The sequence below is a fragment of the Anastrepha obliqua genome, chromosome 1 (assembly GCF_027943255.1).
Source record: "Anastrepha obliqua isolate idAnaObli1 chromosome 1, idAnaObli1_1.0, whole genome shotgun sequence".
Lineage (NCBI taxonomy): Eukaryota > Metazoa > Arthropoda > Insecta > Diptera > Tephritidae > Anastrepha > Anastrepha obliqua.
In genome coordinates, this window is record NC_072892.1 from 10,199,730 (window position 1) to 10,214,351 (window position 14,622).

Sequence of the window (14,622 nt, forward strand, 5' to 3'; positions counted from 1 at the left end):
AAATTTCGCAATATGCTCTTTCACATCTTCGCCTTCCGTCAACTTTTGTAGCACAAGCTGATTCAGCAGCGTTGCCTTTCGCGCCGGACCTTTTGACGCATAAATCGACTCTAATTTCACCCACACTTCTCGTGATGTCTCACATCCACGTACCTGCTTCAATTCAGATGGATGTATAGCCAAAATCAAATCAAAAAATTTAAAAATAATTATTAAGTCAATAAATAAATGGAAAATAAAATAATAAAGAAGTAATCTGTTAAACAATTGAATGATTGAAAAAAATGAAATAAATAATAATTTCCTCCCCAAATAAATAAATTAATAAGCAAAAAAGTGGATAAATAATAAGTAAAAAAATATCAAGTCAATAAATAAATAAAAACTAATGCAATATATAATTAAAAAAAGTGTATTAAGCAAGTAATATATATTAGCAATAAAAAAAGTAATTCTCTAATTAAATGAACAATAAAATCAAAAACAAATAAAAATTATTATATCAATAAATAAACATTGTAGTTAAATAAATAAAAGAAAAGTAATAATAAATAAAGTTAAATAGAAAATAAAACAATAAATAATTAGTTTGCTATCTAAATTTATAAACAAAAAATATGAAATCAATAACTAAATAAAAAATAAAATAATAAATTAATAGTCCGGTATAAACAAAAAATAACAAGTATCTGAATTCTATGAAAAAGATAATTAAATACAATAGTTTTTCAAATAAACAAATAAACACAAAAAATCATTATTTAATTAATAAAAATGAAATACAATAAATAAATAAATGATAAATTAGTAAGTAAATATTTTATAACTAAAGAATTAAATAAAAAATGTTAAGTAAATACCATAATTAAATAAACCAGAAACTAACGATTTAATACAAAGTTTTTTTTAATAATTCATATAAAAATAAAAATAAATTATTATTTGTAATTAATTCATCAAATAAAAGTTCAGCAAATAAAAAAAGATATAAAAATGTATGCCAATACATACATGAAAAAAGCGAATAAATGAATTGCAAAATTAAATATTAAGTCATTCCTGTATTAAACGATTCAGCTGCAGAGGGTTAGCGGGTACAATTTGAACACTTCTAATTCTTACTTTGCTCCATTACCCGAATACTCTTAGTCTAAAATTCTTCAATTAAATTTGCTTTTTTTAGCTTTTCTCACATAATTGAGTTAAAAATTTAATCTTAAAAGAAGCAACTCCTATCTTAGCTTGATTGCCATTTTCTGATTACCCAATAGGCAATAAACCCAAATCGACAATGGAAACTCAAAGCTTTCATTGCAAATTAAATGAGTCATTGAATAAAAGTCATTCGCTTTCAGCACCAAATTCCAATAAGTCACTTCTTCTACAAATGTATGTATGAACATTTCTTTGAAAAAGTTCTCCATCAACACTTATCATCTTATGGCGTACTCACCGTGTAGAAAATCTCATTGAGATGATAATTGTAGGCATTCCGCACATAGGTGCGAATAATCTTATCGCGCCGCTCGCCTTCGAAGCCATTCTGAATGTCATGTGCACTGAAACGCCAAATGGATTCGCCGGTCACCACGCCGAAGAGCACATCGTAGTGAGCGCCATTACTGCCCAGGCCAAGGTTGGCGCCGCCACTCATGCTCGGATAGTTTGCAGTCAGGGCGCTGTAGTAGGCGCCACCTGAAGACCCACCGCCGCCACCACCACCGCCATTGCCGCCCGACGAACCAGCACCACCGAAACTACCAAAGCTGCTGCCACCGCCACCACCACCCATGCCAGCCGCATAAGCGCCACCTGCAAAGAATCCATTGCTGCCGCCCTCAGCTGAGGCGCGTTTGGCGCTGCGCATCACTAAATCATCGATATCGAAATTGGAATGACCGGCTCGTATAACGACGCCATCAACCTAAATTGAAAAAGAAAAAATGCGATAAAGCAGAAGAAAGAAAGATGTTTGAGTGTGTGGGTTATTTAGTTTGGTAAGAATACAGGAATGGCACAAGGAGCTAGCAGAATGAAATGTGTAAATAGCGAGTTGATATTCGATAAGTTAGACTTTTTTATTATTTGCTTTAGTGTGCTTTGTGTTATGGTTTAGTGCGTTTTTAGGTGAAGACACAAGAATGAATGATAGCCAGCGCAGAAAGTAATAGCAGATATAGTAAAGAAAGAAAGAAAAAACAAAAAACTGAGTTGTAGAAAAAGAGATTGAGTAATAAAGTCAAGCTCACGGGCAGTAAGCTAGCGCCATCACCTACTCACGCACACACCTCTACACACGCTAACTGGGAATAATGTCATTAATGCTACAAAAGAATGTTTGGTTTAACGGATAAAAGCAATGTTTGAGTGAAATGTCTAAGGAATCTTCAGGCATTCGGCAAATAATATTATAGGCGATCCTGCAGATAAAGAAAAACACCCAATAAAAAAATTGGGAAGGAAGGAAGCAAGCATATTCATTTTTATTTGGTGTTGTATACATAAACATTTTTCTTTTAACGTTTTTATTTGGACCTGAAATTTTTCCATTTTCGGTTGGAAATTTCTTCAGCACATTTTTCATTATTTTGAGCGATGAGTAGGTGGTTGAATGATTGGGCGGTAGAGTTACATAAAAAAATACGCTCATGAAAAATGATGCAATGAAAATATTTCGTCGCGGCGTCAAATGATAATGAAATGAAAATAAATGCAAATCATGAACAGCTACGCTGTCTACCTTTTTTTACCTAGCAGAGTGTCAAATAAGGAGGGTTTCATTAGTAGGTATACTATAAAATGAAATGCAAAAAACATAAGGCTTTTAAGGAGTTCTAATCCCAGTTAGAAATGTGATAAGATTTTTCTTCTTTTTTGTATTAGGAATTTATAGAATTCGTTATACTCGTTACTACTATCATTTCTTCTACGCTTGCACTTCACTTAATTTTAATGAATTTTAAATCAGTTCGACACGAATAGATATTTTGATTTTCGGTTGTTAAGAGTTTTCATCAAGTTTTAAAATGCTTTCAGCTCAGTTACAGGAGCATTCCATGGAAAATGGTAAATTTCGACCGCCGAACATGATTATATTAGTGTTAATATATTTAAAATATATCAATCTTCATTATAAACATCGACCTTTTACTTGACCTCAGTTTGAAGTATCTTTTTTTACAACAAAAACAATTCATAAAAATTTTATTTTCTTCTATCGAAATTTGGTCAAGTTTAAGCGCTTAGTTCTCATTATGTGTGACATATAGCGTGAAACTGATAATTGGTGTTAAAAGAACAAACGTAATATTGAAACGTAATATTAAAAAAATGTGTATTTATGAACAACGCAGATATGCTCTTTTAAAAAAATGGTTCGATGATGTCCCTTACGAACGCACTTAACACTGTACAGTTATTTTTGTGCTCATCCGAGTAACTTATTTGTTTCGATTACTTTACATTTAAAGCAAACTACTGGTGCTCTTTTTACTTGTAAAGCATTGATTTCAGTTTGCATCGTAAATAAGTTCAATATTCAGGCATTAAATTTTGTCCCGTACGAACACGGCATATAAGTTTTTCTTTTCACTAAAAAATGGAGAAAATTAGTGAAAATAATAACCGCCATAGCGTGTCACGTTATAAAAAATGGAGAGACGAGAAACGAAAAAAAGGTCCAGATTTCAAAAACAATGAAAAAGAAAGAGTGAAACAGGGGAGGAAAAGAAAAACTGAAGCCATGACCCTGGAAGAAATACAGAAGAGGAAGAAGTACGAAAAAGAAAAAAAGAGAGTCCAAAGAGCCAAAAAGTTGATCAAAACCCAAGACAGGGAGGCTGGTTCAAATATTGTTGGTGATTGCGAATCTGAATGTTTTCCATACAAATGTAAGGCTTTCCAGAAATGTATGCGAAGTCTACCCAGTTCACCCACTAAAAAAAAGGCTGTTGTAGCGGGTGTGGCAAAAAAACTTGGACTTAGTATTGATAACGTTAGGAATAAATCTATAAATGAACCAATTGACGATGACGAAACCACCAAAATGGTGAAAGATTTTTACTTTCGTCCAGACATTGTTTATACATGCCTGGGCATGAACGACACAATGGTCTGTTGGACTAACGGTAAAAAACTTACATTACAAAAGCACTACCTCACCTTATTTTTAAAGAAGCTTTTTATATATTTAAGGAAGAGTTTCCGAACATAAAAATAGAGTTTTCTAGATTTTGTGCACTACGACCGAAAAATGTTTTGTTATTAAGACACGCCATCAGAACAGTGCAAATGTATGATTCACGAGAATTTTTTCTAAAATTGAAGTGTTTGAAAATAAGCTACAATAGCTCCTACTGGAGCAACATTCTCTGTGATACGGCCCTTGATTCAAGCTGTTGGAGAAATGTGTGCGATACATGTAAAAATGGAAGTAAAGTAGTAATACCTTATGACCCAGGAAAAAATATAATTTATAAGCAATGGAAAAAAAGAGACGATCAACGAGTAAAACTGAAGACAGAAAAAATCAGTTGTGGAGAGTTACACGAAAACCTTATATCCGACTTACCATATGTCATGTATCACATAAATATAAAAAGAGTACAAGCACAAGCATTCCAAAGCGATAAAAATAATGAACATGCAAGAATACTTCAAATTGATTTTTCTATATCTTATTCTTGCGCATATCAAAACGAGGTGCAGTCAGCTTTATGGAGCAGGGAAAGTGTTACTCTTTTTACCGCGGCTTCATTTTTCATGGCACAATGTAAAACTTTTGTGATATGCTCTGATACAAAGTAAAAAGATAAAGGCAGTATATTCGCCTTCGTGACATATTTGTATGATAAAATTTTTGCAGCAGATCAGGGCGAAAGAATTAAAGAAGTTATATGGAGTGATGGTCTTTCTTCTGAATTCAAAAATCGTTATATAGTCTCGTTATTGGTATACCTATGTCTCTGAAAGATATAACAAACAATTTGAATGGAAGTATTTTGCCACTTCCCATGGTAAGGGAGTTGTAGACGGAGCCGGTGGCAATATAAAAAGACTTGCTAATCAAAAAGCCTGTAGGCAAGGAAGCAATACTGTAATCCAAAACGCGAATGATTTCGCAAAAGTTGCTGCCACATTAGTTCCTTCAACGTCCAGTTTTTATATTTCTACATCCGAAATAGCTGACAAAATTCGGGATGTTCGTCTCTGGAAATCGTCCAAGCCTATACCCTATGCTCAAGATAACAACAGCATCAAATTTTCCCTTTAGAAAACATTAATATCAAAATTTAAGAGCTGAATTTCGTACGCGTCCCGTACGAACAAAATTTGTCCCGTATGAACATTTTCATTTTTACACTATAAGTCATTTAAACTAAATATGTTTTAAATGTTTTTGTTGTGTTAATAAACTCTAATACAATCACAATCAAATGTCATTTTCGTCTTCTTGTTAATATTATTAGTTTCGCTGAAATTTCACTAAATTCACTATAACTCAGAGTAGTGGTAGACTGGAGCAGTTACGTACGAACATATAACTTTTTTTTGATTTTGCAAAGATATGCGAATATTTTAAAGCACGTTTATAGGTTTCGTTTAGAAAACTACCACACAGTATTAGTGCACTAAATAACTCGTTTTAAAAAGTTATGGTTTGTCTATAATTAAGGTTTTAAACTGTAAAAATTCGTACGAACTGTCCCGTACGAACCATGGAATGCTCCTACAGAATTTTTTAATTTTTTTAGGAAATAATATAATAAATAACTTGATCATATGTTGACACAATTTTAACAAATTTCTTTTTAATTTTTTTTGTATACAGGACTCAATAGATATTTAACAAGGTTTCAACGGCTTTTATGACTATATATAGAAAGAGTGGTTAAGTTTCAAGGACTGGTGTTGATTTCAAATAAAGTACAATTTTTTTGGGAAATTATTGTCATTTCACTTTACTATGATAATATTGGTATAGTTCAATTACGTGTATAACAAAATATCGACCAAATGGCCACCGCGGTCTCGGCGGTACACCTCTATCCGATGGTCCAAATTTTCGATGACGCTGAGGCATAATTGAGGTTCTATGCCGTTAATGTGCCGAATTATCTCATCCTTTAGCTCTTAAATTGTTGCTGGCTTATCGATGTACACCTTTTCTTTTAGATAACCCCAAAGAAAGAAGTCCAACGGTGTCAAATCACATGATCTTGGCAGCCAATTGACATCGCCGCGACGTGAGATCAAATTTTTCGCGCAAAAGAGCCATTGTTTCGTTAGCTGTGTGACAAGTGGCACCGTCCTGTTGAAACCACATATCATCCACATCCATATCTTTCAATTCGGGTCATAAAAAGTTCGTTATCATATCACGATAACGATCTGCTTATTGACGAATCCACTGAGGTGAAAATGTGCCTCATCACTGAAGATGATTTTCTTCGAAAATTGCTCATTCACTGTTGCCATTTGCTGCCACCATTCAGACCATTGACGACGCTTGAAATGGTCAAAAGGCTTTAGTTCTTGAGTCAATTGCACCTTGTAAGCGTATAAATGCAAGTCTTTATGCGTAATGTTCATCAACGACGAACGTGAGAGGTGCAATTTTTGGGCACGGCGACGAGTTGAGGTGGACGGCTCTTCAACCACACTATCGCGAACAGCAGCAATATTTTCTGCAGTTCGAGCTCTACGAGCATGCACTGGTGTTTTCGCATCTCCTACAGACCCGGTTTGCTCAAACTGTTGCACAATTTTTTCCGATTTTACGCACATTTGGACGATTAAATTGACCGAAAAAATCACGAAGTGCGCGATATGCATTTTGATTTGAGCGTCCGTTTTCATAATAAGCCTGAATAACTTTAACGCGTTGCTCGATTGTGTATCTTTCCATGGTTAAAATTGATTTAGTTTGAAATTGAAAAATGTCAAATGAAGTGCAGAAACAGACTTGACGTTTAGGTGTGGTTCATATTCAACATTGGCCCTTAAAGTTTCACCACCATTTATATTTGTTTCTGTGTGGATCAAAAGGTTTAAAACGCCTAATGCATCATCAATGTTGCCGTTTCAGCATTGATATTTCCGGAGACTGAAAATCTCCCTCTCGTTGGGAGCTTCCGCCCACCTAGGAACCGTTTTCGCATTACTCAAAAGTGACTTTCTATCCTCTTCACTACAAGGTGAATGTTTGTGTGCCTGCGACCAGGTCCCGCTGCATTCTCCAACGTGTGACGTTCCTGTTCCCAACGTATGCATTGGAAAAAGGTACCACAGGTTATCGTCGGCTGCGTCATCGTAAATATATGAATGTGAAGTGCTTCACTCTTTTGAACAGGCATTTCTAGAAATATCCGTGCCCCGAAAGTCTTTGGGTTGTATAAAAACTGACTTCACCGAAGTTCCCGCTGTACCATTTTACGACTGCTGCGTGTTTCTTTTCATGCCATAGCTTTATCGTTTCCGCCTTTATTTCCCGTTTGCTAACTCCTCCCTCCATACCTTCGTTTTTTAATCCGCACAACTTTTTGCTCTCAAAGACTATTCGATACTATGTCAGCTGGTGGTAGCAGAGGAGGAAGAGGAAGGCCTCCTCAGTACTAGAAAGATCAGTTGAAGAAGATATTTGGTTCACTTAGTTTTTTAACTGGCGCGATTGGTTAAATTCGATCAAAATGGGTTAAGCTTTTTGCCTTAAGAGATTTTCGATTGGCCTCGTTATATAGTTCTCACCATTCAATAGTCATATCATTAACCTGTTCACTCTTGTTAACCGTAGAAAAATACTAGGAACGCAGCTTATAGTTAAGCTGCTCGCTGTGTCGATTTCTAGCTCACTCACTCTATCTCTAGAGTGGGAATTAACGGGAAGTCATCTCAACCCAACCTACGCGGCCACCAAAGATGGCAACAGGCATTGAACGTATCGTGAAACTTGTCAGCGAACCCTTCTGTGAGTCATTTCAATTGGATTCCACTTCACTTACTAAGATCACAGAGATTCAGTATGGGTCGAATTATGAGGTACTGCGGTTCTCTTATCTTCGTGGTACTGATCAGAGACTGGTCACCCTAGATTTTAGTCACCTTTTACGACAGGCATACCTCCCCTCGGGGGAATTCTAATCTCTATCTCTATCTCTATCTCTATCTCTATCTCTATCTCTATCTCTATCTCTATCTCTATCTCTATCTCTATCTCTATCTCTATCTCTATCTCTATCTCTATCTCTATCTCTATCTCTATCTCTATCTCTATCTCTATCTCTATCTCTATCTCTATCTCTATCTCTATCTCTATCTCTATCTCTATCTCTATCTCTATCTCTATCTCTATCTCTATCTCTATCTCTATCTCTATCTCTATCTCTATCTCTATCTCTATCTCTATCTCTATCTCTATCTCTATCTCTATCTCTATCTCTATCTCTATCTCTATCTCTATCTCTATCTCTATCTCTATCTCTATCTCTATCTCTATCTCTATCTCTATCTCTATCTCTATCTCTATCTCTATCTCTATCTCTATCTCTATCTCTATCTCTATCTCTATCTCTATCTCTATCTCTATCTCCATCTCTATCTTTATCTCTATCTCTATCTTCATCTCCATCCCTTATTCTTTCGAAACGAGTGCAGTTGTATGACAGTTATTTGTGTTTTGTACTTGCATCGCCCAAACCCCATTTTAGAGTCTCGACCGCGACAATATTTTTCTCGGAAACAGCTGCCCTAACAGAAAATGCTTCAAAAGGTCTTTGAGTCTTTGATTGTTATCCCTCTTCTATGTTTGTACCTTTGTTCATTGCGCTCCCTTACTGTTTTGCTTGAATGATTTTTTTGTTGTTACCTTTTTCGGCTGTCCTCAACAATTTCTTTGTGTGCTTCCGTTTTTTATTGACTTTTTGTCTATTCTTATCATTTAATGTCTACTCTAAAAGGTCGTCAATTTTAAATGCTGTCATTTACACTTATACATACGCGTAACCTAACTGAATGTATGTATTAGGAATTTCGTTGGAGGGATGGAGAAAGGGGAATGGAATGGGAATTATTGTACTTCTAACTTTTGGCAAATATGACTTGATGAAACAGTTTTACGCTTCATTTTATTTTTAAAAAATATTTCCCATTCGATGATTTAGATGTTCTCCCAACAATTGAGATATTTTGCCACCTTTTTTCAATTTATTTTTCATGTTGAAAAGGACGTGCTATTTATTTATTATTTATGAGACAAGAAAATTTAAGATGATGAAAATTTAAAATGTTCACTCTGAATTTAAAACTCAAACACATAATAGGGATAAATAATTTTTAACAGGCTGAGAGCCACAGATGCCAGTTGTCTTACTACTGTAATGTAATCTATACTAATATTATAAAGAGGAAAACTTTGTTTGTTTGTTTGTTTGTTTGTTTGTTTGTTTGTAACGAATAGGCTCAAAAACTACTGGACCGATTTTAAAAATTCTTTCACCATTCGAAAACTACATTATCCAAGAGTAACATGGATTACATTTTATTTTGGAAAAAAATAGGGTTCCGTAAGATATTTGGATTTTTCGGACACAAACTGAAAAAAATCTTATATATAATATAAAATAAAGTCAACTTTTTGTGTGTGTTCGGTAACCGGCCGTGTCTGCACCGAATTAAACCAAACTTACACACATTGTTAAGAAGGTATTGAAGATAGTTTCCGTATAGTTTGGATACCTATTGGTGGATAGGACTCGATATATAGGTCAAAACGTGGACCCGGGTAACCTTCGGATGTGTATGTACAACATGGATATCAAATGGAAGCTGTTGGTGAATGCTTTAGTTCAGAGTATTTTTCATGCCGCTCCGTGACTAGGGTCTCGAGATAGAGACCAAAACGTGGACCCTAGAATGTGTTTGTACAATATGGATATCAAATGAAAGCTGTTGATAAGTGCTTTAATACGGGGTAATTTTCATACCTATTGATGACTAGGGTCTCGAAATATATGCCAAAACGTGGACCCGCCGTGTCTTTCAACCGAATTAAACCAAACTTACACACATTGTTAAGTAGGTACTGAAGATGATTTCCGTATAGTTTGAATACCTTTTAGTAGATAGGGTCTCGAGATATAGGTCAAAACGTGGACCCGGGTAACCTTCGGACGTGTATGTACAATATGGGTATCAAATGGAAGCTGTTGGTGAATGCTTTAGTTCAGAGTATTTTTCATGCCGCTCCGTGACTAGGGCCTCGAGATAGAGACCAAAACGTGGACCCGGGTAACCTTTGGTTGTGTATGTACAATATGGATATCAAATGAAAGCTGTTGATAAGTGCTTTAATACGGGGTAATTTTCATACCTATTGATGACTAGAGTCTCGAAATATATGCCAAAACGTGGACCCGCCGTGTCTTTGAACCGAATTAAACCAAACTTACACACATTGTTAAGTAAGAATTGAAAATGGGTTTCGTAAAGTTTGGTTGTAATTCGGAGCACTGGCAACGGGTACACCGTTCTTTTGAACCAGCCATAATGTCGCTTACTTTTTTAACGCTTGGGGCGGAACTGAACTGTCAAATTGACAGTGTGAGTTACAATGTGTCAATATTTCTTTCTGATTTGGATGCCAAAAGGAAAAAACGTAAGTGCAACATGTAAAAATTGTTTGTGAATATTTTTGGAGTGGATTTTGGAACAGTGAATAATTTCTTACGAAATTTGAGAATTTAATGTGAAATCCGAATGAAATTATGTGTTCGTGGAAAAAAAATTTTTTTTCGTTTTTTTTTTTGAAAAATATAAATGGATAATGGTTAAAAAAGCTCCAATGCTTAATAAAACATATAAATTGAAACGAAAAATTCATGGATGATCAGGAAAAAAGACGATTGTTTACTCATATGCGTATTTGAAATTTAAAAACAATCTTCTTTTTTCCTGATTTTCAATTTATATTTTATATTTACTCAAAAACAAATAGAAAAACAAAAAATATTGTTTATGCCAAAGCGCTTGAATAAAGAATAAAGAAATAAATAATATGAAAACCATATATTTTCTGTTCTAAACCATATCTATTCTATTTTAGTGTGCCCAGCGAAGGGGGCCGGGTTTGCTAGTTATTTATAATTATATTTCATATAAATTTATAAATTTTTATGGACAAAATAGGACCTAGGTTTTGAGTGAGATATTTCACTTACGGATACCATACTCGTTTGCTCGTCTATGCATACCTTTGTTCTGTTAAAAATTGTGGTATCTTTAAAAAAATTTGTGTGCTCCTCTGCTACTTTCTTAGGTTGGTCCAACGATAAGTACACTAACACGTAACCTAATAATTCATGTAGATAACAGACACTTTCAATGGGCGAATTTAACACTTCGTTGTGCACCCAGGTCTGGCTAGACCTTTTTCGACTTTGGACGTAAGTTTAACATATTTCTAGCTAACGACATGAACTACCAGAGAGATCCCGAAAACTTTATACGAGTACTTGCAAGAAAGTTGATGAGCTCAGAAAAAGTGATGCGAGACTAAATATTTGGCGACATTGGTCCTTGCATAAATCGGAAATCGTATGAATAATCCAGGTATTATTACCCAGTTCACTACTCATTGGGCTATTGAATAATTTTGCAGCAAACCAATTACTATCACTGGGAATGGTGTAGCGAACCAACCAACCGGAACCCATATACTCACAGCGAAGATAGGTTGTCGTCTTTGTCTACAAGGAGGTGAAAACTTCGTCGAAAAACTCATTTCTATTGTATTGTATTTGAATCATATCACGTTGACAGAGCTTCATAATTTGTATGGTGTTGCTTAGTGTTATGAAATGATGTGTACTATTTTTTTTACTAGTGACTTAGGTGTGTGGGTTCGTATTGAAGGAAGTACTCCGGCGAAGAAAGTGTTTCAGACGGTAATTGAAGGTTGCGGCGAAAAGGACGTCCTCGTGTGCGGTGGAAGGACCAAATTGAAGATGACTTGGCTTCCCTTGGCATGACTTATTCGGCAGGCTGTAACTTGGTAACGGGTTTTTACGGTGAATTAAGTAAGTAAGTGAATACAGTGTACTCTCCCCTAACGGACACCTGTCTTAAGTGAACACCTCCCATAAGTGGACATTGTTTTCAATCGCTTAGGTGTCCGCTTAAGAGAGAGTGCACTGCAATTGGTTTATGTAGCTAATTAAATGGTACTGAGGCTGAATGAGGCACTGTGATGAGTAACGATCCATGTTTTAGAGATTCCTTCACCCAAAATAAGCCATAAGTTAACTGTACTACTTGCGTATTTTCATTTGTACATAAAATGTTGTGTCTTTTAATAAAACTTAGTTATAAAAAACTCTAAGAAACTGGTCTATATCCCAAACATCTATTATAGACATGTATAGCAAATATATGATAGCATTAAAAAGTGACTTTTATAATGAGTTTCAGTTTCTAAGATACCCATTGACAAACAAAACTCAAATTATTCGACAAAAACATATAAATCTCTCGCTGGTTAGTGATGTTGGACTGCTTAACAGCCCTTGGTAGCGAATGTGTTAAATAAAATATGCAGACAAATATTATTCGCTTTCCTCTTCTCCACTTACCGATGGACCGAAGGATGTCAGAAAATTAGGCGCCTGTATATCCGCTGCATACAAATCCTCCAGCGGCACTTCACGCAGGCAATCTACTATCTGTTCGTGATGCTTATTCAAATCCTCCGGTATCGAACAATTCACCTCCTTGGCCAGCTTGACGGCAAACAAGACGGGATCCTCCACCAATGCCCACGATGAGTACGCCGAGCCGGACATGAGTATAGCGCGATGGAAGAGCCCACGTACCATTGTGGGCGAGGTCATGAGAAAGTTGATGCACGCGGCACCAGTGCCATGCCCCGCCAAAGTGACGGCATTCGGGTCGCCACCGAATTTCTGTATATTTTGCTGAATCCAATGTAGGGCGGCCATTTGATCCATCAGACCGTAATTGGCAACACGCGCATGAGCCTGTGGGTTGGGGTTGGCATTGAGGAAGCCTGTTGCGAGTAGAAAGAGATAAGCAAAGCAAGGATGTGAAATGAATTTTCTAAGATAAGCGTGGAAAAATCAACATAAATTAGAGAAATTGCTTTTTTTTTGTTGTTGTGGCACGTGCACTCGTGCGCTGGTTTGCTCGCGTTTGTGGCAATTTAGCTTAACGTGCAGCCATCACTTTATTAGCGCCATACATTTGCACAGTTTTTATTGTTTCACGCTCAGCGCACCAGCGCGTCAGTGCATGCCCGCTTTTATGCTCCTAGTTAAGCTTAAACGTTGTTTCCTCAAATACTTACCGAGAATTCCTAAGCGGTAATTAAGCGTCACAACGACCACTTCGCCGTAGCTCGCTAAGACGCTGCCATCGTACGGGTTTCCGCTGCTCCACTCGAACGATTCGCCGTGTATAAACACAATTACGGGCAATTTCTTCTCGCTGGCGCCTGCTGCATCAAGGAGTCCAAAGTGTAAGCAGTTAGGAAAAGGAGAATGTCGATAATGTTAAAAGATAGCAAAAAAGTTAAAGGAAAAAAAAATTTAAAAAAAAAAAAAACAATTATGTATAACCAGTTCATAGATGGTTGCTAGCTTGCACACAGATAACGGTAATGCTTGCTTAAAAATGTTTCCCAACTACAGGTGAAGCAAAAATTGCCACATGAATACAGGAAAAAAATATTTAAAACAAATTAAAAATAAAAAATGTATACAGAGAAAAATTGGAAAATAAAGATTTATGAGCAAACACAGTTCAAACGCTTCAAGCGCCATTTGAAACTTCCGTTTCTTAAGCAGTTGCTCCTTTCGCGCATTTGAGGCACTTAACGCAGTTATTATAATCTATTGCTATTTTTGTTATGCTTCGACTCGTGGTGCGCTGCAGAAACACGAGTTCGCAATTAGAATAAACTGCAGAGATAATATGGGAGAATAGCGCTGGATTAGCTTTTGTGAGGTGAAAGTTAAAATACATCTGCTCGTGTATTGCGTTTCTCGCATCTCACTATCGGTGTATAAGTATTCATGTGTATTTGTATACGTGCAGCTCTAATATGCTGTTATGCTTCCCGGAAGTTGATGTTCGTCCATTCATAGGGCAGTGCCAGCAAGACAGCAAAAGCATTTAGTGCTTAAGCGGCGAATTCCGTAGCTTATTTAAAGGTTTTTACTTCCATTGCTTGCTCGCTCATTTCGTAATTTTCCCACTTAACTCACATAAAGCGCACTTTTATATCTTTTCTGTTAGTGTTTTTTAACATTTCAGACTTAGCTGCTCTCTGTATTTAAGAACCAATGAGAATTGGGTGTGTAGAAACAGACAGAAAATGGTTTTCCTAATCTTAAAGCGCATAGCTTACTTACAAATATAATGACAGCTACAGGGTGGAATATCTAGCGCTTGGAATGTAATTTAGTTCGGCTATAAATAAATAGAAGACGCGAGAATATTTTTCTGTAACTTTTTTTTTATTACAAAAGTTGAAGCTCATGCCAAAGCATGGAATACAATTTTACACAAATGAATTTCACGGCTCCTTTAGTAGTTCTGATTAGCCCGTTCCGT

The 14,622-nt window shown here is 36.0% G+C and overlaps 1 protein-coding gene across 1 annotated transcript in view; it reads right to left on the bottom strand.

The window, feature by feature from the left end:
- The window catches only part of LOC129236031 (neuroligin 4-like), a 255,331-nt gene that overhangs the window by 197,895 nt on the left and 42,814 nt on the right, over positions 1 to 14,622 (bottom strand). Inside the window, exons 3-5 of the mRNA XM_054870203.1 lie at positions 13,355 to 13,504; positions 12,624 to 13,057; positions 1,454 to 1,924 (exon numbers count right to left, since the gene is read on the bottom strand). Coding sequence (XP_054726178.1) covers positions 1,454 to 1,924; positions 12,624 to 13,057; positions 13,355 to 13,504 — 1,055 coding nt within the window. The remainder of the gene's footprint in view (positions 1 to 1,453; positions 1,925 to 12,623; positions 13,058 to 13,354; positions 13,505 to 14,622) is intronic.